The 25,719-nt window shown below is 41.3% G+C and overlaps 1 protein-coding gene across 1 annotated transcript in view; it reads right to left on the bottom strand.

The window, feature by feature from the left end:
* Positions 1–255: 255 nt before the first annotated feature.
* The window catches only part of LOC136876965 (nephrin), a 1,454,397-nt gene continuing 1,428,933 nt past the window's right edge, over positions 256–25,719 (bottom strand). The window contains exons 13-14 of the mRNA XM_067150735.2: positions 5,772–5,917; positions 256–501 (exon numbers count right to left, since the gene is read on the bottom strand). Of these exons, the coding sequence (XP_067006836.2) occupies positions 379–501; positions 5,772–5,917 (269 nt within the window). The 3' untranslated portion in view covers positions 256–378. The remainder of the gene's footprint in view (positions 502–5,771; positions 5,918–25,719) is intronic.

Here is a 25,719-nt window from a genome sequence, read left to right as displayed (position 1 = left end):
TGATAATATACTTGTGTGTGAGGTATTGGTTTGTAGAGCATGGAATACGTTGAAAAACATGTTCATCTAATTTTTTGAACTGTGTATGAAGGCAATACATTCATACCAGCAAGCACAAATTACGCACAGAAGAAAAGATAAACTTTGTTTAAATTCAAACATCACAGAGCTTTCGTCCACGTAGACAACATCATTTATCATGCGTGAAAGTTCTATTCAAGTCAGAGATAACTTCAAAATAATCCAGGTTCAATTTTATTGACAAAACTGGTATGTTACATAAATGACATTATTATAGTATTTTGATTTTTCAAGCGTAAAAATATTTTTATTTCTTTTTCATTATGTACAATATAAATGGATTACGGACAGTTCAGTTTATATACAGCTCTCTTGTAGAAGATGAGAGGAGGTCACGAGCTCGGAGCTCAGCTTGTGCAGGGGTGCCGGGGATTCGAGCCCAGTGTCTGGAGCGGCCTTCTTCGGGCGGAGCGTGCCAACCTGAAACACAAAACAAACGAGCGTGCGATATGGTCCTTCAGAGGGTAGCAGAAAATGTAATTTAAACAGTTAGAACGATCAATAATAGTTGAGGAGCGTTTTCGCTAAACTTGTTAACTACAAAATTTACAATTTAGTGGTAACATAATTCATGTTGTTACAGGTACCCATGGATCAATTAGATTGATCAGATTTTCTCTAAATTTAATATATTGTGCTTAAAATTGATGCTAAAATTGATGATTTTTTCAAAATTTGTCATCTAAAGATTTAATCATTGATTTTTAAAAATCTACAACAATACAGGAAGATCTAAAATATTCAGTGGGAAGTGGAGTAATTTTATTGGTTCCGTTTTCCTCCTGGATTTTTCTCAATTTATTGGCATGGGCACTTGATATGTAGCTAGCCCCTGTTTTACGGCCAGATGGCCATCCTGACACCAACCCTACGTGGAGGGATGCATTCACTATTGCGTGCCTCTGTGGAGGTTGGTATTGTGGTGTATATGCTGTAGAAGAAAAGTATATGAACACGGACACGAACACCCAGTCCCCCTGTGCTATAGAAATTAAGCATACAAGTTAAAATCCTCGACTCGGTCAGGAAGGGAACCAGGGACCCTCTAGACTGAAGGCTATTACGCTGACCATTTAGCCAAGAAGCCAGACAGTCATTCTATTGGTACTTTTGAATTATTTGAATGACCATCTCTCTGGTCGTAATTGATTCACTGGTGTGCTATTCGGTTATTTCTGGAAACTGTTGAACTTCAGATCATTTGTGCAGTGTTTCTTATTCTGCCACGTGTTTAATTTATGGCTGAATATTCATCGCTTGTCAGAGTGGTAGAAAGGAGAAGTAATGAGAAGAAAGAGGCACAGAAAGCATTCCGGCATGAGTCTGAATAAATTTGTACTCATGGAGTGAGAGTGCTGGTGATTATTGTTTTAAGAGAAAATGCAACTAGGCAACCATACTCTATGTGACACTAATCAGAAAAACGGGAAGGGGTCCGACACTTTTAAAAATGAAGGTATTAGTCAAAGAAAGACAAGGTCACAAAGGGCGTGAAAATGAAAACTTCCTAGCCGTCGGAACCTAATAGCGGCGGGGTCGGAAAAGAACAAGAGCTGACCAAGTGAGTTCGGATAGGATAGAAGAAAGTGAGGAGCCTGGAACAAGTAAGTGGAAGCAATGCCGAGACTCATCTAAGGTCCCCGTTATCGACAACCCAAGCTCCCAAGTGAGGAGCCCCTGGGACGCCTTTTAGTCCCCTCTTACGACAGGCAGGGGGCGCCGTGGATGTATTCTTATCACAGGGGTCGTGGACTGAGAATTGAAGTCAGTAAACATACTGATCACAGATTACATTCAATTATATTTATAGTTTTAAGGGGAAGTTCTCTTCTTATAAAACGAAGACTCAGCAAGGTAATTTCATCTTCAAGCATATTGAAAGCTCTTTTTACATGCAATCAAAGAAATGATTTGTGTCCAAAGTCAGCAGCCAAAGAGAATAATAATTATTATTTTACTGGTATGACGTTCCACAAACTACTTTCACGATTTTCTGAGACACCAAGGTGCCGTTAGTTGGTCTCGTGGGAGTTATTTTACGTGCCAGTAAGGGTACCGATAGGAGACTGGCTTATTCAAGCACCTTCAAACACATCGAACTTAGCCGGGATTGAACCCGTCAACTTGGGCTCAGAAGGCTAGCGCTGTAGACTTTTCCTCGAGATCTTCAGTTACCTGTTATATCATTCCAGTGATGATCAACAACGTTTCAATTCTTATAGCACTAGAGATGAACACAGAACCTTAATGTTGGTTTAATTAAATGTCATGAATTGGATGCCATATTTTCTCCAGATGCAAGCGATAATTTAAACAGAGTTCCAAACATAATGGTCAAGAGATAGCTTAAGTTCTAAAGTAATAAAAAGCAATTGTCCTTTGTCCGCAATATTTATACTTTACGAACTCTTTGTATTGCTTTATACTCATTTTATGTTTTGTTTGTTCTTGCTGCATCACCTGACAAACATTTAGTCACCCTAGTTCCCACGCACAGGTGGATCGTCTAGCCTCTACAAATGGCACAGTAAACGAGTCCTGTGCTCAACCGCACGCGCATTGCTTCTACGTGAACATAAGGCAGTAGCAATCAGTGAGACATCGATGTTTCCAGTGGACAGTGTACGTCAGTATGGGTAAATGTGAGGACGTGTGAGAGTAGCAAAAAGGGGTAATCGTGTTTGGCCGTGCCCATGGGCATACGGTGCGTGAAATTACTGGATTGGTTGGTGTTTCGCAGCGGACTGTTCAACACGTCTACAAGCAGTGGTATACTATACCAGACTTAACTAAAGTTGGCGTCTGACAGGTAAGGTTGGAGGGAGGAGCACTGCACGTGCCATTTCACGATGTTGCCACATTCCACCATTCCTTTCTACATGCTCTTACCCCTCGCTTCCGGCTCACTTGTTCCCTCCTTCATTCTGACCGCTGTGATCTGTTGTAGACTACTTGGCCAGGCGGTGTCGTCCCATTTGCGATCACTCTTATACAATCAGGTTCTTATCAGTGACAGTGACAGGTTTGGCAACTCCTAGCAAGACGAGCTGCCCTGAAGTTTTATCTCCATGGCAACCGCAGTCGCCCCACCCTCGTCTCCATGGCAACCACACAGCCACTCCCTTTATCCCGCCTCGGCAGGCAGTAAACGGACCTCCCTCTAAGAAATGTCAGACGCCAACTCTTATTATTAGCAGTATACAAATAGGCACGAAACACGACGTCAGAATTGTGGTCGGAGAAAGATCCTGACTGAGAGGGTCCGGAGACGCGTTTCACGGCTTGTGAATGAAAATCGCTTCCAGACCCGACTGGAATTGCTGTAGTCTCTGAATGAAGGTCCATCCCAACCTGTCAGCGAGAGAACATTGCGACGGGAACTGCATGCAATGAACATTTGGAGTCGGTCACCTCGCAAGAGGCCATTGCTCATAAAGCTACGCGTCTTCAATGGGCTAGAAATCATCGAACGTGGACAGTAGCTAACTGGCGGAACGTAATGTGATCTGACGTTCCAATGACGCATGTCGTCGAGTGCACCGAAAGCCATTTCATCTTGGATGTATGCAAAGTCAGGTCCAAGCCGGAGGTGTGTGTGTGTGATGTTTGGGGGTGTTTTTGTATTATGGACTTGGCCCGCTCACTGAGGTGACCGCTAACATTCTGGATGTTCAGGTGTTGCCTTTCAGTCAACATCTGTATGATGATCATGGTAATGACACCCCGCTTTTTCAAGATCACAACAGCGAAGTTTATCGGGCAGGACGGATATGTGACTGGTTTTATGAACACTTCCCCACCCTATTACATCTCGATTGGCCTGCAAAATCACCTGAACTGAATCCCATTAAAAATCAGTGGAGCATGTTGGAACAGCGGGTTAAAACGCCAACATCAGCATCCTCGCAATTTGGCGGAATTGCGCTATCAAATCCTCAGCGAGTGGCTTAACGTGGATGCAACGTACCTTCAAACCTTGTGGACTCACTTCCTAACCGAATCCAGGCGGTTATCATTTCCAGAGGCGGAGTTATTCGGTATTAAATGAGGTTGATGATCTGGGTCGGGGATTTTAACTTTCATTGGTTAATTTCAATAGCTCGGGGGCTGAGTATTTATGCTGTCCTAAACATCCCTGCAACTCGCACAACACACACAATACTATCCTCCACCACAATAACACGCAGTTACCTACAACATGGCAGATGCCACCCACCCTCACCGGAGGGTCTGCCTTACAAGGGCTGCATCTGGCTAGAAATAGCCACACGAAATGATTATCCAGGGGTGATGTTTTTGTCCGGTGGACATCGTGGTGATGGTGGAACAATTATTTAAGTACTAGGTAAACAATTGACGGGGAATCTGCATCTGAGAGACAGTCTTAAATATAGATCAGTGGTAACTGATTGCTTCAAGGGAGAGACCATCTATAGCCATCCTCTCGGATATCATGGTGAAGAGTTCCACCATATGAACGTCTAATTATCTGAGTGGTGGTGATAGTAATTATTGTTTTAAGAGAAAATACAACTAGGAATCGAACCTCTTTTAACATTAATCAGAGAAAAGAATAGAAGAGGTTCGACCCTTCGAAGAATGGAGGGATCAGCAAGAGAAGTGGAATGGCCACGAAGGGTGTGAAAACGAATACCTAATACCGGCGGGTATTTTAAATATTAATCGTCGACTTATTTGCAATAAATATCGCCAGAAGGGATATTTCCAAAGAAGAATGTTTTCTCAACAAGCAATTTACAATACTTTTTAAGAAAATTAGACGACTATCGTATATATGCAGGTTTTTCTAGATCGAAATGAACAATACTTGGCCAAAGGTGGAGGCTAGATAATATATCTGAATTGCTGTAGCATTCGTTTGTACTGTTCAGTGTCTTTATAATTAACCAGGGCCAGGGTGGGGATGGAAGTTGCTGCAGCCTGTGTCTTCTTCTTCTAGCATTTTTTCCCACACCTGCGGGGTCGTGGGTGCGAACTGTGTCGCACATGTGGATTATGCCCAGTTTTACGGCCGGAAGCCCTTCTGACGCCAACCCTTTGGAGGAGTGTAAACAGTATTGCGTGTTTCTCTTGTGGTTGGTAGTGTGGTGTGTTGTCTGAGTATGAAGAGGAAGGTGTTGGAACAAACACAAATACCCAGTCTCCGAGCCAGACGAATTAATGAGACTCGATTAAACTCCCCGACCCGGACGGGGATCGAACCCGGAATCCTCTGAACCGAAGGACTCAACGCTGACAATTCATCCAAGGAGTCGGATTTGCCTGTATGCCTGTATTTAGGTAATAATACGGCATTCGCCAGATGCTGAAACGGGATTTTTAACCCTCTTATCCTCTCAATTGTGAACCCAATATAATAATAATACCGTTATGATAAGACGATATTCATATTCTGCACCGGCAAGAAATAAGTATTACAAACTAGCCTATATATACATACATATTCTAATCTATTGATTGATGAATGAATGAATGAATGAATTAAAGAATTAAATCAAGTTTGTAGTTTTACGTGCCCGTTGACACCGTGATCAAGGCCACGAAAAAAAAAAAAAGCAATTAAATGTGGAGTATGAGCTGACGGTAGTAGCTGATAGTGATTTCTTGAAGTGTGATTTTGTTCTATCTGCCTGCATGCTATCAAGAGGGCCAAGTTAGAAGTTACTTACTTTGTTATGAAGGTCCTCGCCCAAGTGGCGGTGGTTGAGCTCTTCCTTGACGACGTTGGCCTGGTTATCTGCGTCGGCGTCCTTTTTCCGGCGTCGATGTGGAGGCGTCTTGTACATCTTCATGAAACCCTTCAGCGGACGACGTTCTGCAACACAAAGCGCATGGAATGAAACAATTTCCTGCATATTAATATGAGGACCTTGCCTGCTGAGCTGACTTAATGTCTAGCCTAGTATGCCTACCCCCATCCTCCTTTAATAGCATATACTAGCGGGAGAATATTAACACAGCACACAGCATTCTACCGCCCTTCCTGGAAGTAGACTTCACTCACGTAATTATTTGATCTGGAGATATGTGTTGAAGATGAATGAGACAACTATTTGTTGCCGGGGCTGACTAAGATAGAGGTTTAAATATTAATTTGACTATCGGAACACACAACTATAATGCTTGGAACGCTGACAAATCTATATATATAAAATAAGAGTTTTGTCTGTACATTGCTCAGAATTTGAAAATAATGGTATTTCTGAATCGGTCATGTCCACAGTAACAAGAAAATGCATTTTTTACTTTTCCGTAATTTCTGTCTGTCTGTCTGTCCGTCTGTCTGTATGTATGTACACGCATCACGAGAAAACGGCTGAAGAGAATTTAATGAAAATCGGAATGTAAAGTCGGGTGATGAACCGCTACAATCTAGGCTACAAATTATTTTAATCACGCTGAGTGAAATGGTAGTTTAGGGGAAGGCCTGAAATTTAATTCTCAAATATTTATGTTATTAGTGGTTGTATCTTAATGAAAATCGCTACACAAAGACGGAAAATAAGTCGCTACAATATAGGCTATACACGCTGAGAAAAATGGTAGTTTAGGGGAAGGCCTGAAATTTAATTGTCAAATATTTATTTTATTAGTGGTCGTATCTTCACGAAAATTTGTACGCCAAGTCGGGGAATAGGTCGCTATAATCTAGGCTATCAATAATGTTATTCGCAGTGAGTGAAATGGTAGTTTAGGGGAAGGCCTGAAATGTAATCTATATATATATATATATACAATAAGAGTTTTGTCTGTACATTGCTCAGAATTTGAAAATAATGCTATTTCTGTTTCGGTCATGTCCACAGTAACAAGAAAATGCATTTTTTACTTTTCCGTAATTTCTGTCTGTCTGTATGTATGTATGTATGTATGTACACGCATCAATAGAAAAGGGCTGAAGAGAATTTAATGAAAATCGGTATGTAATGTCGGGTGATGAACCACTGCAATCTAGGCTACAAATTATTTTATTCACGTTGAGTGAAATGGTAGTTTAGGGGAAGGCCTGAAATGTAATTCTCAATAAATTATTTATGTTAGTAGTGGTTGTATCGATAAATACTGTTACTGTACCGCATATAATCAGAGATATTCATGAATTCGAATTTTTGTTACTAGGTCCATATCAGCGCCGAGTCACGAGAAAATGGGTAAACAGAATTTAGTGAAAATCAGTATGTAAAATCTGAGATTAAGACACTACAGTCTATGATATCAATAATTTTGTAAGACGCCCTAATATCAAGGAGTCGAAAGAAAACTAATGTGAAGGCCTGCGATATAGAAAGCTCATAAACTTTATCAGCAATAACATTACATTGAACATTGTTTGTTGTGATGTGCTTTATGTCTTCTGTTTCCTCTCATCCCCGATAGATAGGATTACTGCAGCGTACCGAGGTTTTTTAATATGCTTGACGTTGCACCGACACTGGTAGGTCTTATGGCGACGATGGGATAGGAAATGAATAGTGGTGTGAAGAAAGCGGCCTTGGCTTTAAGGTACAGCCTGGTGTGACTGGTGTGAAAATGGGAAACCACGGAATACCATCTTCAGGGTTGCCGGCAGTGGGGTTCGAGTCCACTATCTCCCGGACGCAAGCTCCCAATTGCGCGCCCCTAACCACATGGGCAACTCGCCTGCCTGTATATTGGCGGGAAATAGCTGGGGAGTAAGATAACTTTCTTCTTTAGCATGCCATTCCTCTGGTTCATACATTTTCTGATATATCTGGTACGTAACACACTGGTTCATCATAGTATTCGAGCTATTCAATCCCTACTCTGAGGCACTGATTGGAATGAGTAGTGTGCATATTTAACGGAATAATGACAGAGGAGTGTTCACGGCAGTCTGCGACCTGGTTTTTCCAGCTCTGGAACTTTGCACTCTTAGATCGGCACCGTAGTACTGTTCGTTGAATGTGAGAAAGTGTGCGGCTTTTCATTTGATTGAGTATTTTATATGATAACATTGCTTTCAATCGCTACATTCCTACTGACGTTTTTGTAATGACCTATGTTCAATTCAGTTAGGAAAACCACAAAGTCAGTCTTTCTGAGAATCCCGTAGCGAAGCACGGGTACATCAGCTAGTAAATAATAATTTTAGGCATTCATCGTCTAATTATTTGCAATAAATACCGCCAGGAGGGAGATTTCCAAAGCAGAATTGCTTTTTTCAATATTTTAAAGGGTATACGTCGATTTTTATAGATCGAGATGTACAGAACGGGCTCGAATCTCGTGGATGTACAAATCTTAAGCTCATCTTTGTTTATAAATAACTGGTTCATTATGATCTGTTCTCTTAAACTCTTTCATAACTTCCTTAAAGTACTATTGTTATTGCTGTGATACATGTTGAAATAGCTAAACAGTGGAAATCAATTTCTTTTACGTGAAGTTGTTCTCCCTCCCACCCTGTTTGGTGCCTTTTCCTCGCCGAAGGTTGGCCACCATCATGGGGTAATTTTTCCTATTTTATGTTTCCCTTATAAGAGTTACAAGTACAGTGATGTTAAGCTATTATCGGACGAAAATATTCTCCGTCCACTTCTTTGTATCTGTAGTTGTCATTTCCGAAAATGTGGCCATAATAGGCAGCATTTTTGAGTTTTGCGAGAGTGTAGGCATCACGTGATTTCCTGGCACCGACGAGTTGGCCGTGCGGTTTAGGGTCACGTAGCTGTGAGATTGCATTCGGGAGGTAGTGGGTTCGAACACATTGTCGGCAGCCCTGACGATGGCTCTTTTCGGATGTTTCCCATTTCCACACTAGGAAAATGCTGGGGCTGTACCTTAACGCCAAGGCCACTTCCTTTCCACTCCTAACCCTTTCCTATCCCATCGTCGCCATAAGACTTGCCTGTGTCGGTGCAACGCAAAGCAAATTGTAAAATATTTCCTGGCACAATGAAGGACCACTTCGATGAAGACGTCGCCAACCCATGGGATCTTAAGCATCCTGCGTTACATCCACATTTCACATCTCTGTGCTAAGAACCCAGTTAAGGAACGACCATTTCCGTAATGAGTTGAAATGGCGATGTTCATTGGAAGAATAACCCGTATTCGCATTCTGAATACGAATACCTTTTCAGCTCTTTCACTGGACTGATTGACTCGGATGGTGGTTAACGACAAAATGTGCAGTAGAATTCTACACGCTTTACTACGAAATTCATAGCAGACATTTTTTACGTTCTGGCGCAAAGAAGAATAAGGGTGAGCAAACTTTTTACGTTAGGAAGTTCTAGAGGTAAGATAAGACACATTTTGTTATTTTTTCGGAATAAAAAAGCACGCATGATTGTAGTTTTGCGTGACTGTTGTGGCGACGTGGAAACTTCTTTTACGAGGGAGGCTGGCGCGATGTCCCGACCTCCCCTTTTTTTGTGTCCCCGTGCTCCTCGTGATGATAACCAACAATTTTACATGGAATCCGATCTCCAATTCCCACATGCATTGGCCCGGATTCAGACCACGACTGTATTGATAAAAATCCATTGACACCCCTACTAGGCTATCACGTGTCCATTTCTTGAAATAAAATAAGGAAATGTACCTGCATTTCTTGAAGCGAGTAGAATATCATTACATTACTGTGTTTACACTTGCTCGTAAATAATGTTTGCTTTTCTTTAATTTGTTTCAATGTTTCTGTTCACTTAACTTTAATGGTCTTAATTATTCGACGTTTTACTTTGTCTTAAATTTAACTTAAATGATCCCAGTTTTTAATTCATTTAGTTTGTTATTTATATTTTTTGGTAATTTTATAAGTGTATTTTCATTTTGACTATTTTATTAATTTTTATTGTAAACTGTCTGGTTAAGTGTAAGAGAGGGCCTAGAACAATTTCACCACCGAACAATAAATAAATAAATAAATAAATAAATAAATAAATAAATAAATAAATAAATAAATAAATAAATAAATAAATAAATAAATAAATAAATAAATAAATAAATAAATAAAATATATCTAAACACGTCTAAAGTCCACAGTGCTGAATACATTACGAATACATTCTTAATGTATTCAAATGTTTTCATTACAGACTGTTCAGCGTGCAGTCTGCTAGTCTCAATAAGTAAACCAGTTCCAACTTCTTCTGCTCCTCTAAACCGTGTACAGCGGAGTTTGTGGTTCCTTCACATGACTTAACTTCATTTATTCGCCTCACTTGAACCTACCTCTGTAGTGATTCATTCACACAGTTTCACATAGCGGCCTCCTTTCTACCTTCGCAGCTCTATCTTCCTAATGAATACTTTCCTGTCTTTATTCCAAACTACTTTGTCGTGTTATTTTCATGTATCTTATCTCCCATTTTCATTCCAGTATGCCGGGCTGAGTGGTTCAGACGGTTGAGCCGCTGGCCTTCTGACCCCAATTGGCAGGTTCGATCCTGGCTCAGTTCGGTGGTATTTGAAGATGCTCAAATACGTCGGCCTCGTGTCGGTAGATTTACTGGCATGTAAAAGAACTCCTGCGGGATTAAATTCCGACACCGCGGCGTCTCCAAAAACCGTTAAAAAGTAGTTAGTGGGACGTAAAGCAAATAACATTATTATTATTCATTCCCAAAAAACCGACTGATGTGATGATAATTTCGTCTGAAAACTTTTTCTTCTTACAAAATACCATTCATCGCAACATAAAGTATCGATATTTGCTCATATCGATAATACAGAAATATTTTTTTCAGCTGTTCTAAAAAACAAACCTAAGGAGCATAGAGGCCTTTAAGGTCCTTGGCCTGCCAAGACGACTGCCGTCGAACCATACGACCTGCAAATATTGATATAGGAGTGTCATGCGTCAGCCTGACGATATCCCCTCAGCCTAATTGTTTGGTTTCCACGACCGGGTCCAGTGCATCTCATATCAGACATTTCCTCAAGTAGTCTCACGGGACGAGTGACCTCCGTTCCAGCCCTTAGTCCAGAAATAAAATCCTTGGGTTAACTAACCAGGAGACGAACTCGGGCCTTCCGGATAATCATGCCCTACACCATGGGAATGGCTCGTAAGTGTTCTACTCCGCAGGATACATACAGTAATATCTCAATAACAGAACATAGTTATGGGAGTTCTTGATCCTATAAATTCACTTGTAGATAAAGGGTTTCAGAATTGCTCTTGTGTTTCCAGGCTAACAAAAGAGTTAAGTAAACCATGCTGACAATGCAAGCGTACTCAAGGTAGCCACACAGCTTTTATTCCCATGAATATTTTCCGCATGTCGTGATCTGTTGAGACATGCATGGGAGATAATGAAGAACCATAGAATTGTAAATCTGGTCAAAGCAATTAAGAGGCCTTTAAATTGAATCACTAGCTGAAGTTCATTTGATTGGTGAATCAGACTCGCCATGGCTGACATTTCCCTGGAAGAGAGGCCAAGCTTTGGATACCCTTGAATATTAATGAGCTTCGCCGTGCGCACGTAATCCGGCCAGGGTAGCAATGAGGCGTTTTCCTAACACTGCTTGTTTACTCTTGAGTGTTTACTTAAAACACTGGATAGCTCTGCACTGCGCGTTTCTGTCCCTGCACACAATGGTGGGTAAATGAAAAAAAAAAAAAAAAAATCACAATGCGCGTTAAACAAAAAGGGTTGGAAAGCTAATAAGCACAATCTCATCTATCTTATTTTCGGATTAAACGTTTTTTCGTCCCACGATCTCCTGACAAAGATCGTATGTAATATGCAGTATCTAGCCCTCATACACTCCTCCCTGTTATCCGGGTCATGTGGTTGACTTAAAAAGTACTACGGAGAGCTGAGGCTAACACCAGAGCTGAAGGAAATTTATTAACATAACGCGCGCTATTGTGAGAAATCAATCAATCAATCAATCAATCAATCAATCAATCAATCAATCAATCAATCAATCAATCAATCAATCAATCAATCAATCAATCAATCAATCAATCAATCAATCAATCAATCAATCAATCAATCAATCAATCAATCAATCAATCCTGATCTTAATTTAGGGCAGTTACTTAGGTGGCAGATTCTTGATCAGTTGTTTACTTAACCTTTTCTTAATAATTTCAAAGAATTTGGAAATTTATCGAACATTTCCCATGGTAAATTATTCCAGTCATTGACTTCTTTTCCTATAAACGAATAGTTGTCCCAATTTATCCTCTTTAATACCAACCTTATATTCATGTTGTGATCCTTCATACTTTTAAAAACAGTACTCAAACTTACTCGTCTAGTAATGCCGTTCCACGACCATCTCCTCTGACTGCTCGGAACATACCGATTAGTCGAACAGCTTGTCTCCTTATTCTCAAGTCTTCCTAGCCCAAAGATTGTAACATTTTTGTAGCACTACAGAAATGTCCAGATAAACGAGCATGCGATGTGATGAAAATACAGTATTTCTTCTCTCACTTTCCTGCCCATGATTTCTTCATTTGTATGGAAAAACTTGTTCCCAAGAAATCCTAAATTGAGCTCTCCTCGCTTCTGCAGTACTTGTCCATCTGTGTACTCCCCGTGGCAATTATTATTATTATTATTATTATTATTATTATTATTATTATTATTATTATTATTATTATTATTATTATTATTATTATTATTATTATTATTATTATTATCATCATTATTATTATTATTATTATTAGGGGCTGCCTGGCCGAGGCGGTAAAGGCGTGCTCGGTTCACCCGGAAGGACGTGAGTTCGAATCCCCGTCCAGAAGTCGTAAAATTTAAGAAACGAGATTTCTACTTCCGGAGGTGCATATGGCCCTGAGGTTCACTCAGCCTACACCAAAAATGAGTACCAGGTTAATTCCTGGGGGCAAAGGTGGCCGAGCGACTCTACCCCATCACGTGCTGCAGTTAACAATGGTGGAAGCCTTTACCTTCCACTCCTCCAAGGGCCTTCATGGCCTGTACGGAGGTGACTTTGTCTTTTATTATTATTATTATTATTATTATTATTATTATTATTATTATTATTATTATTATTATTGACATCAATACACCCTTTTCTTTACATCCTCACCGAAGATTTCTCAACCTCTGGCTTATCCTGTGTTGTTTCTCCACCGAAATGCTCTGTGCTTTAGTAAGTTGTTGTCCGGACTATCACTCAATTGGCAACTCCATTTCGAAAAATCAGTTGAAATTCTACTATTCTTATTACACTTTCTCGTAGATTTATGTACACCTCTGTCAGCCGGCAGGGATGGGTTGTCCATTTCTCATGAAGAACGAGTATTAAATACTCCTGGGTCATCCTCTTCAGGTGTCTGTAAAACGTAATTCTCATTTTTCTCATTGTGGTGGTGTCCTTTTTACTTAAGTTTTATAATTCTTTGTTTTGCCTACGTTTGAAGGTACATATTTGATATTTTCCTGGGTTTTAATGTCTTTCCGAGGAAGTTTTTCCTTTTCAAAAATCGAAGGATCTTCTCTTTTGGTCAGTGTCTCCTCAGCGTATAAGTATTCTGGTCGAATTACTATACGGCTGTGCTATCGTTCTTCTTATTGTTATTGTTATTATAGTTGTAGTTATCATTATTATTTACTTGCTCATGCACTTCCTCTTCATGTTATGTCTCCGACATCAGATGTCTGATCACCACTTCCTAGGTCAACCACCAAGTGAGTTGTTCGTGCGGTTAGGGTCATGCAACTGAGAGTTTGCATTCGGGAGATAGTGGGTTCGAACCCCACTGTCCGCAGCCCTGGTTTTCCGTTGTTTCCCATTTTTGCAGCAGTCAAATGCTGGGAATGTACATTTAATTAAGGCTACGGCCGCCCCTTTCCCACTCCTAGCCCTTTCCTATCCGATCGTCGCTATAAGACCTATCTGTGTCGGTGCGACATAAAACAAATCGTAAAAAAATAAAATACGACAACCAATGGCTGCCTGGCCGGGGCGGTAAAGGCGCGCTCGGTTCGCCCGGAAGGACGTTGGTTCGAATCCCCGTCAGGAAGTCGTAAACTTTAAAAAACGAGATTTCCACTTCCGAAGGTGCACATGGCCCTGAGGTTCACTCAGCCTACACCAAAATTGAGTATCAGGTTAATTCCTGGGGGCAAAGGCGGCCAGGCGTATAGCTAACCACTCTACCCCATCAAGTGCCGAGGTTACGGATAGTGGAAGCGTTTACCTTCCACCCCTCCAAGGGCCTTCATGGCCTGTACGGAAATGACTGACTGACGTTACCTTTGCTTCGGATTTATTTATTTTCACCTTGTACTCCTTCTCCAAGACTCTCCACACCATTCAGCAATTTTTCCAGGTCTTCTGCAGACTCGAATAGAATATCAATATCTTCGGCAAGTCTCAGAGTTTTGATTTCCTCTCCCTGGGTTGTGATTCCCTTTCCAACTTTTTCTTTGATTTCCTTTACAACCTACTCTATGTGAACACTGAAAAGAAGATACACACTGCAGCCTTGCCTTACTCCTTTCTGGATTGATGCTTTTTCTTCCATCGCTCTCGATTCTTATCACTGCAGACTGAGTTTTGTGCAGGTTGTAGGTAATCCTCCTTTCTCAATGTCTGATCCCAACCACCTCCAGCTTGGTCCAATCAACATTATCGAATGTCTCTTCTGAATCTAACATCTTGAACTACCTGGGTACACTTGACCTGAGACGCCGTTTACAGTTCTTCATAAAATAATCAATGGATATACCAAATACGATACTCTTCCAACACACTTCCCTGTACACGTTCTCCCCCGTCCAACACGCATACTCATCGTGTGTCCCATCCGCGTTTAATCTTGCAACAACGCTCAATCTTCCCCCGTCCACACCGTTCGCATCCTTCAAACACAAAATTCAAAGATTCCTTTGAAGACCTCTCCAGGCTTCCCTTTTCTTTCGTCCTTCCAACCCATGACCTTCCTTCGTACTAACTCTGTAACCGACCCTTCGCAGTTATCGTTGCTATTCTTGTTAAATGTTCTTTGTTATTAATTTACTGTTGATATTTAATATTGTTGTTTATACCGATTGTTACTTATTATACTTATTTAAATTTTTATACATTATTAGTGTAATTTTTTTTTGTTGCTAGTTGCTTTACGTTGCACCGACACAGATAGGTCTTATGGCGACGATGGGACAGTGAAGGGCTAGGAGTGGGAAGGAAGCGGCCGTGACCTTAATTAAGTTTCAGCCCCAGCATTTGCCTGGTGTGAAAATGGGAAACCACGGAAAACCATTTTCAGGGCTCCCGACAGTGGGGTTCGAACCCACTATCTCCCGAATGCTGGATACTGGCCGCACTTAAGCGACTGCAGCTATCGAGCTCGGTATTAGTGTAAAATTGCCCTCCATAGGCTGTATCTAATAAATAAATAAATAAATAAAATTTACTAGTGCCATGTGTGTGGGCGCTTCACGTCGTTATGGTATTATTATTATTACTATTATTACTATTATTATTATTATTATTATTATTATTATTATTATCTTCACAAGACTGAGTAGTCTTACTTCCAGCTCACACGTCACACGTCAAAATGTTAAAGCTTCATTGGTAGAGATACAAATTTGAACCCTAGCCAACCAGGTGGAAAACTAAAGCACGGTAGCGGTTCCAGCAGCATTATTTTGTATGTCCGCAGGCAGGGTATCTACTTGTATGTGGTCAGACTGTACATACTTTCTGGCGATCTCTATCTCGCGGGGAGAATCACACCATTCACTGCTAACTCGATGGCCGGATGTAAGGGAATGGAAAATGGAAGCACGCGTAGGACCCAACTGCTGTTACTTCAGATTCTTTTTTATTTTATCGTGATACCGAGAGGCAGCATCATGCTTCCAGGTCTGGAAGGAATCTACTTCTAGAAGCGTGTTACAAAGCCAATAGCATTTTGTTCTGCTGTTGGACGTTGTCATAGGCATATTCGACTACGCAGAATTGCAGACAAGCTTCTTTTCTTACATGCATTTGAAGATCTGCCCGGAATAAGAATGTAACCAATGGATCAGTAATATTTCAGGAGAGAGATTTTTCCTAGTGGCTTTACGTCGCACCGACACAGATAGATCTTACGGCGACGATGGGATAGGAAAAGCCTAGGAGTGGGAAGGAAGCGGCCGTGGCTTTAATTAAGGTACAGCCCCAGCATTTGCCTGGTGTGAAAATGAGAAACCACGGAAAACCATCTTCAGGGCTATCGACAATGGGATTGGAACCCATTATCTTCAGGATGCAAGTTCACAGCCGTGCGCCCCTAACCGCACGGCCAACTCGCCCGGTAGGAGAGAGAAAAAATATTTTGGGGTCTATTTCATGATATACACTACTTGAACCAGTTGCATTTGCAAGTGTACAAATTTCATTTACTAAAAAACAATATTTTATTGTTATAACTTGATGTTTAAAAAATAATGTATGAATGGGAAGGGATACAATGAAAACTAATCTGCAAGTATGTCTTACATTTGTATGTAACAGAAGTGATTTCCTGTATTGGCTATTGCAACACAAATGATAGCAAATAGTATTAGTGTAATGATACAAATAATAACAATAACAACAAGTATGTCGAGAAAACATTTCAAAATATAGATGTGATTTCGTCTGTGGCCTTTTCTTAAACGATTTGTTACACCTGGTGATGAACCAACACAAGCACTGTCCACCATCACGACTGATATTCCATCCTTACACCACAGAGGACAAAGTTCTGCTGGCTGTAAACCAGCTTGAGGTTTAAATGTGAGACATAACACCACAGCATAGAGACGAGACACCGTATTTCCACTGAAATGTCACTTTTCAAAAATTTGCTGATTGTATCCATATTCCGGGGAGGTCCTCAATTGAAGAAATGATATCAACGGCTGTAGGACTTAGAATTTGGATACAAGCTTATCTATACATAAACAGGCGTGTGTCCGTATATTTCACCTTGCAGCCACACATACCCACAGCCGACAACTGATGTTTGTGTGCGAATGCTATAATTGCCTTAAGTTAAATCATTCTGCAGCAGTTTGCTCGGAACCCACCCGCTGCAACGAACCGCCACACTGATTGTAAGGTACCAAAGGACCAGGCGAGGTGTGCGAATTTCCAGGACAGTCACGCCGTCTCGTTCCCTGGTTGCGATTTCTTAAAAAGGCAATCGGCTTGCAAATCACCTAAAGACGCACATAAAACTTCCACCTCTATTAAGCCTCCAAATCCCACCACCCTCGAACCCAAGTCCTCTCACCAACTCCCACACCCACCAGCCCAGCCAAGATACATCCACCCTCCTACACATAGTACTCCTCAACTTACTTTCGACCCAGAACATGCTCCTATTGCACTCCCTGCTTAAGGAACAACACAATCTATACTAAACTCCACCGCCCACCCACACCAAGTAAAACCATACAGCCACGAACAAGACCAAAAGTTCTCACTTACTCACTTCCCACCTAAAGTCAAATGAAGCACTGGCGGAGCGCCACAAGCTGCTAATTTTCATAAATGCTGCTTCTTATAAATTTTAACATTCACACACTCACATAAATTATCATTTATAAATGATAAATATGAGTATCACTGCGTAATATCACCGTTACAGTCCCGTTGTCATACCAAAGCAGTGTTGGATGGGTGAACACCCAGGACTACCACATACCGATGCACACTAATAATTTCTGTGTCAGCCAACATAATAGCGTGGCCGTTGCCCTGGTCACACACACATACCGAATTAAAAATTTAATTTTTACACATAAATCAACCCCCACACAACGAATAATTAATCCCTTTTCCAAATTCTTAAGATCATACCTCAATAAAATTATTACAGACCGAAAGAGGAGCGCAATTAAGCGTACCGGCATCGTTACCTCTCATACCACTTATCTCTTCGGACATAGGTGGCACATACGGATCACCAGGGGGAATGTTTGTGTGCGGTAGTGGCCTTCAGTCTGTCATCTTGCACTGTAGTGGATCTGTGTCGGTAGCTGTGGTGGTGTGGGAGAGGTGGGGGTTGAAAGGGGCCGGCTGTATATAAACAGACATTTGTGTTCCTATATTTTACCTTGCAGCCACAACTACCCATCGCGGACCACTGTGCTTGTGTGTGGTAGTAGCCTGGAGTCTCCTATCGTGCACTATAGTGGTTGGTTGCCGGTAGCTGTGGTGGTGTGGGAGATGTCAGGGTTGAAATTGGCCGCCTATACATAAAAATAGACATGGGTGTTTGTATATTTCACCTTGCAGCCACAACTACCCACCGCAGACCACTGGTGATTTTATGTGGTAATAGGCTCGAGTCTCTCCTCGTGCACTTTAGTGGTTGTGTGTCGGTGGCTGTGGTGATGTGGGAGATGTGAGGCTTGAAAGGGGCTGACTTCCTCATTGAATGTATTAAAATGAGTGAGAATGTACCGGTACTGCAAGGATCGGAGTGAAAATGTACTCTAGAATGCTGTGATGTGTACTGCTTGGTTTTATATACAATCTATGATTCATCTGGCAGGAGTATGGTGATCTGAGAACCATAACATTTTGCTGCTTGCGTACATCTGTGAGTATTTTCTGTAATTCTTGAACATAAAGCAAATACTTATTGAAACAGCTCCTTAACAATATTATTGAAGCAGTAATCCTGGCTGGCAATGAAAAAAGAAAATCGGTTTTCATACCAAGAATTCCATTGATCTCAAATTATTTGTCATTTTGTTTCGAATGAATTACAATTTCTAGTGAGATTACTTCATAGTATGACTACCAGTAAGCCTCAGGATCAAACGTTCCACAATTGCGGAGTTAATTTGAAGGATTCCTGTTTCTCACATGGTTAGCTCTACATTGCTTTCTCCCGTGTCGGGCAAGGAGAAAATTCGCTTGTGCATGCGCCAGACAACAAGACATCAAATGCAGTGAATAAGAATATTTTTTTTTATGAAATTACTTAAGAAGTAAGATATTTATGTGCCCCGAAAAAAAGGAAAAAACAGGAAAAGAGCGGATTTCAATGAACGTCTTCTGTACAATATAGAGAAAACCGCACGGATATACAAAAACATCCAGCGAAGCGGGTTTTCTTCAGCAAGTAGTTTTAAAAATTTGTAAAAACAGAACATTGATTTGCTAACACACTTGCGGTGATAAGATGGTGATTATATCAGTTTTAAGGGGAAGCACCACTAGGCAATAATCTCCTATCAGAACTAACTAGAAGAGGACACGGAAGAGTTAAGGCATCAGAAAAGGAAAGTGAAAGGCCAATTAGGACGTGGAAGTGGAAGGTGCGTCAGGTCTCGCAAACCATATCCTATACGGTGAGGTCAGAAGATACCAAGACTTGATCAAGACAACTGATAAGAAAGATGGACATGGGGAGCGTGGCACAAGTGAGAGAAATAATTAGCAGACTCTACTAGGTGTACAGTGCTCGCCAACCCACGTTCTAAATTTGTGATCCCCTTGGGAATGACGCACCTTACCATAACCTGAGTTTGCAGGGCTGAGTGGCTCAGACGGTAGAGCCCAAGTTGGCAGGTTCGATCTCGCCTCAGTCCGGTAGTGTTTGAAGGTGCTAAAATGCACCAGCCTCGTGTCGGTAGATTTCCTGCACATTTAAAGAACTCCTGCGGGGCAAACTTCAACGACTCAGTGGCTCCAAAAGCCGTAAAAATATTTAGTGCGATGTAAAATAAATAACATTATTCATCATAATGATCATAATTATCGTCGAGACCTTTCAGCATGCCGGTAGGGTAGTTGTAACTGATCTCTCATCAACGTCGCCTGTTGATGTAGGTTTCATTCTTCATGAAAAATTCTCGGTTTCATCCTCTGTTCTCCACATTTCCTCTCACTTGGTCCTTCCACCTTTTTCTCGGTCTTCCTACCGGTCTCTTGCCTGTCTTTCGCCTTTCAATGCAAGCACATTATTCTTGTGCTTTTCAGGTATTTTTTTTACAATTTGCCTTACGTCTCACTGACTCATACGACTTATGGCGACGATGGGATAGGAAAGGGCTAGGAGTAGGATGGAAGCAGCCGTGGTCTTAATTAAGGTACAGCACAAGCATTTGTCTGGTGTGAAAATGGGAAACCACGGAGAAACCTATTCAGGACTGCCGACATTGGGGTTCGTACCCACTATCTCCCGAATACAAGCTCACAGATGCTCTGCTCTGACCACACGGCCATCTCGCTCGGATTTTCATTCTTTTAACATGCTCAAACCATTTAAGTTTGGATGTCCTTAGCTTTTTCTCCATAGGGACAGTCAGTCCTAGGTTTATTCGCATCTCTTCGTTCTTTATATGATCAAGTCGTGTTTTCTTGGAGGAGAGTTCTAGAAAACTCGCAAGGCTGAAGCTTCCTAAGGTCCTTTTATGTTAGCGCGCATATTTCTAAAATATATGTAAGAATAGGAACGAAATATGACTTGTACAAGGTGATATTGGTTCTTAGCGGAACATTCCTGTCCGTAATAAATGTCGCACGAGACTGTCGAAAATGAACCCTTTGGCTAATCTGTTCATTCCTTCTGATTGGTCATCATGCTGACTTGATATCTGAACTGGCTTAACATTTCAACCTGCTGGTCTTGCAGTTGTATGTTGCAAGCATAATTCTCCTTACTAATAGTCAGACGGAGTTCGATAGCTACAGTCACTTAATGCGGCCAGTATCCTGTGTTCGGGAGATAGTGGGTTCGAATCCCACTGTCGGCAGCTCTGAAGATGGTTTTCCGTGGTTTCCCATTTTCACACCAGGAGAATGCTGGGGCTGTATATTAGTTAAGACCACGGTCACTTCCTTCCCACTCCTGGCCCTTTCCTCTCCCATCGTCGCAATAAGACCTATCTGTGTCAGTACGACGTAAAACAACTTGTAAAAAGTACCACAGTTTTCAATGTGCTCACTTCCATTCCATATTCTTGGAACTTAGTTCTCCACATATTCAGTCAGACGCGTAGGGGTTAGAACCCTCCAAACCCCATGGGATTTCTAGAAAGGAAAGTAAACATATACCGAGAATAGACAAGTGAAAGTTGACTCAATGGGTTGGCTCTTTTGAACATTCACGGAGACATAATTGTAAAACCAACTGATCTCTTGAATTTATTTTCTAAGAAGCCCCGAATGTTGGATTTTAGATTGTAATATGAAGATACTGTTCAGTGTAATTCTATTAACCTTGATCACATTGCTCTTGTTCTGTATTTTAATGTAAGATTTTGTACTGTACCGGTATTGCAATCTGAATATTAACATATTTCACTTGTATCAATGTCATTACAATGACAGTCATGTTTGCGCGTACCGCATACGTACAGACACCCTCATTATTCCTATCATCATTTCGTGAGTATAACCTCCAACCCCCATCGGTCGGTTCTGGCTTCGCTTCTGTATTCAGTTTACTTTGTACTCCCTTCTCAGTTTCATTCCATATTGCAACGTCATCCACAAACACCAAAGCTTGCAGTTCTCCATTTTCTAATCCCTTTAAATCCTTCAGAACGGCATCTATAACCGTTATGAATGAAAGCTGTGAGAGGGCACTTCCTTGTTGTACTCCCTTTGTTTTGTCAAATCATTCAGAGTAACCTTCTCCAAAACAGACACTACTTTCGTAATTTGTATACAGCATTTGAATCTTATTAACGAGGTACCCACGTATTCCAACTTTTCTAAGACTTGTATATACGAGTATTATTAATTGTGTTTTGAGTTGATTTCATTCTTAGAATACATTACGATGATGAAGTGCACTTTTTGATTTATTGCAGTATTTATTTTTATTTTTATGTTTTATATTTTTCTGCCATTATATTATTATTATTATTATTATTATTATTATTATTATTATTATTATTATTATTATTACCTCAGTTTACAAAAGTTGAGAAACAAATAGTTCATAAATATCTCTGAAAACATCTCAGGTGATCCCATATCATTTACCACGCTAGGCCGTGCAGTCAGGGGCGCGCAGCTGTGAGCTTGCATCCGGGAGATAGTGGGTTCGAACCCCACTGTTGGTAGCCCTGAAGATGATATTCAGTGGTTTCCCATTTTCACACCAGGCAAATACTGAGGGTGTACCTTAATTAAGGCCACGGCCGCTTCCTTCCCATTCCTAGGCCTTTTCTCTCCCGTCGGCGCCATAAGTCCTATCTGTATCGGTGCGACGTAAAGCCAACTCCAATATATATATTACGCTGAAAGAAATGAAGTTATTAATGTTTCACTAACAATACGATAAGAAAATTCCATTGCAACAAAAGTCTACCGTACTGTGATCGGACCAGTGGCTCTTTGTGGAACTGAATGCTGGCTTACAACATTAATACATGGACAGGCTCTTCATGCAATTTAAATGAGGATGCTGTGTTGGTTCACTGGCTTGACTAAACAATGCGAGGAACGACGATATTGTGTGTAATAAATTAAACGTTGCCCCAGTCACACAAAAATGTCGGAACGACGCTTGCCTCGCAGCGCTGACATCTCAGTTGCTAAGACTGCCCTTCAACTGAACGCGGAGGGTAGCCGGCCTCGAGGACGACCACAAACACGTTGGCTTGACAGGGTGAGAGACGATATGCGGCTCGCAAAACTCAACCCTCGGGATACTATGGGTCGTCTGAAGTGGAGAGAACTATGCAAGAATGCAGATCGTACAGCACATAAAAGTGAAAAACGAAAGGGACCTTCATATTTATGTGGAATGAAATCCTCTGAGAATGCACTTGATGGCGCTGGTCGAGATTTGTGTGAAGTGCTTTGACTTTTATCTGTGTTATAGTTTGTTATGTAGTTTGGTATGCATACTTGAATTGTATACATGATATTTCTGATACGATAATAATAAGAGAAATTCCACATTCATCGATCGGGATTCGAAACGTGGCCATCTTCGATGAAACCCAGTGAAAATTCCACTCTCTAACCGTTCTTCCTATATAACCCGGACTTAACAAAGGAACCGATTTAAGAGTCTAAATAAACAAACGCGGCGGTCGAAGGTTAGCATGTGTGCTTCTTAAACTTCAAGTCGCCAGTTCAGTGGGTTTTTGATGACTGGAAAACCTTAGATGATGATGATGATGATTTCTTCGAGTTTGGCTTACTGTATATCACGAGGAAAAATTGACTTGCTGGTTAGGCTTTTCTTCTCTTCTCAGAGGTTGCTTCTTTCCTCTGACCAGATGTTCTTGACTCTTGGACTCTGTTCTTTCCTGGAACCCCTTAAATTAATCAACATTCATTCGAAATGCCCTTTATTTAAAATCCCTTTTGGATTATTTCCAACTTCTTCCATTTCCTTCCTTGATTTTTCAATACAATTTCTGGTTGTCTTTATTTTGGCGTTGTAATTGAAGATTTTCTTTGTCAATCCACATTCGCACATTCTGAAGTGGTGTCCATAATAATTCTCCCTTCTCTTGTGTATCATACCTTTAATATTCTCCGAATATTTTGTGAAAATGAAAAGCCATAGCCTGTTTCCAGTCATTCGACCGGGTCAGAAATGGAATGAATGAAGCCCCCATCAAGCGGCGAGGATAGGAACTGTGCCGGATGCCGAAACCTGTCACACTCCTCTGAAGCAATGATTAATGACTGGCAGATGAAATGAAATGATACTGGAGAGTTTTGCTGGAATGAAAGACGAAAGGGAAAACCGCAGTACCCGGAGGAAAACTTGTCCCGCCCCCGCTTTGTCCAGCAAAAATCTCATATGGAGTGACCGGGATTTGAACCACGGAACCCAGCGGTGAGAGGCCGGCGCGCTGCCGCCCGAGCCACGGAGGCTCTTTCGGCTTTTTTTTGTATGGTTCATAATTTTTCCTCTTTCTTCATGTACCATCTGTAATTTTCTCCTGTCCGAGGATCTTCTTTCAGGTTCTTCTTTCTCGTCTAGTCCTTCCATTTTCTCTTTCTCATTCAGTATCAAGCATTTTGAAGTATAGAGTCGTTTTAGCTAAAGAACTGTGATGTAGTGTCTGATCTCCATGTAGAAAATCGCTCTCGTGTTATGTCTATTCTGTACTCAGCTGCACGCTAGTTCTGTAGTTCTGTCTTTTAGGATCGTCCTTTATTTGATTCTTTATAAAACCCATTAGACTGGATCCACTGAAAATCCGCAGCCCGTTTCCAGTTAGTTGACCGGGTCAGGAATGTATTGAATGAAACCTCCATCTAGCGGCGAGGGTAGGGATTGTGCCGGCTGCCGAAGCCTGTTATACTCCTCCGGGAGATGAAATTAAATTATATTGGATAGTGTTGCTGAAATGTAAAATGACAGTGAAAGCCGAAATACCCGGAGAAAAATGTGCCCTGCCTCCATTTTCACCAGCACAAATCTCACATGGAGTGACCGGGATTTGAACCACGGAACCCAGCTTCGGGAGGTCGGCGCACTGCCGCCTGAGCCACTGAGGCTCTACTGGATCAATCATCCAAGGTATTAAAATGATATTCTTTTGATTTTTCCAAACTTTGTGTTCAGATTCATTTTTCTATTTTGTTTGTATTCCTGTTTATTTCCATAAGAGATCTTGAGTACTGTTTGTTTTCGCGTTTTTCCTCCACGATCCCCTGTAGTTTTTGGTGTAATTTTATTGGTCTATTATTATTGTGGCAAACATCTGCTCTCACGCATAGAGAATTGTGATGACATGCACAGGCTCGCCTGATACAGAATGTAGCGCAGGTCACCAGTGTTCGAACACAATGTAGCGCCCGAGCGTGTAACGGGTTCATTTAGCACCCCAAGTGTCTGGAATGTGAAGATCGCTTGCCTTCTTAATGGGGCAACTGGCGCACTTCACCACAGGCACACAGCTGCGAGCAAGTGTACCCCTTCTTTACAAGTAGCAAACTCCTGTGATAAATTGGGACCCTCTCAATGAGAAGTGTCAGCACAACGGCTCTGGCTTAATAACTATGAAGGCCATTGTGAAGCTGCCGGGATTTCATAATCACACAGAGGGTTCAGTGCCTGAATTCCAATGGTCTTGAAGTAAACAAGTAAATGTTTATAGATACCTAAAAGGAAACTTTAAGTACAAATAACATTAGTATGTTCAAAAGTGGTATTTTCTGACTAAATGGACGCTTTTTGACTATTTTCTTTTTAGTATCGTAGGGCCTATACAAGCCTTAAAGGTGCATTTCAACCCTTCACAGTCTAACAGAGGGGCTGGCCGAGGCGGTAAAGGCGTGCTCAGTTCAACTAAAAGGACGCGGGTCCAAAAATTTAAGAAACGAGATTTCAATTTTCGGAGGTGCACATGGCCCTGAGGTTCACTCAGCCTGCACGAAAATTGAGTAACAGGTTAATTTCTTGGGGCAAAGGCGGCCGGGCATACACCTAACCACTCTACCCCATCAAGTGCTGAGGTTACGGATAGTGGAAGACTTTACCTTCCATTTCTCCTAAGGCCTTCATGGCCTGTACGAAGATGACCTTGCTTTGCTTTTACAGTCTAACGGGGTCGGCTGGTATATTCTAATCGTATTTTGCTGGAAATGTATGGGTGTATGGCTGTATATTCTTTAGGTCCCGGTACAGGTTCTTTTTTACTAGCCTCAAACTAAAATAAAATGCCTTCACATGATTTATATGAATGAGAA

This window comes from Anabrus simplex, chromosome 7 (genome assembly GCF_040414725.1).
Source record: "Anabrus simplex isolate iqAnaSimp1 chromosome 7, ASM4041472v1, whole genome shotgun sequence".
Taxonomy (NCBI): Eukaryota; Metazoa; Arthropoda; class Insecta; order Orthoptera; family Tettigoniidae; genus Anabrus; species Anabrus simplex.
Note: the sequence above shows the minus strand (reverse complement) of the source record. Positions and strands in the feature narration are given on the sequence as shown.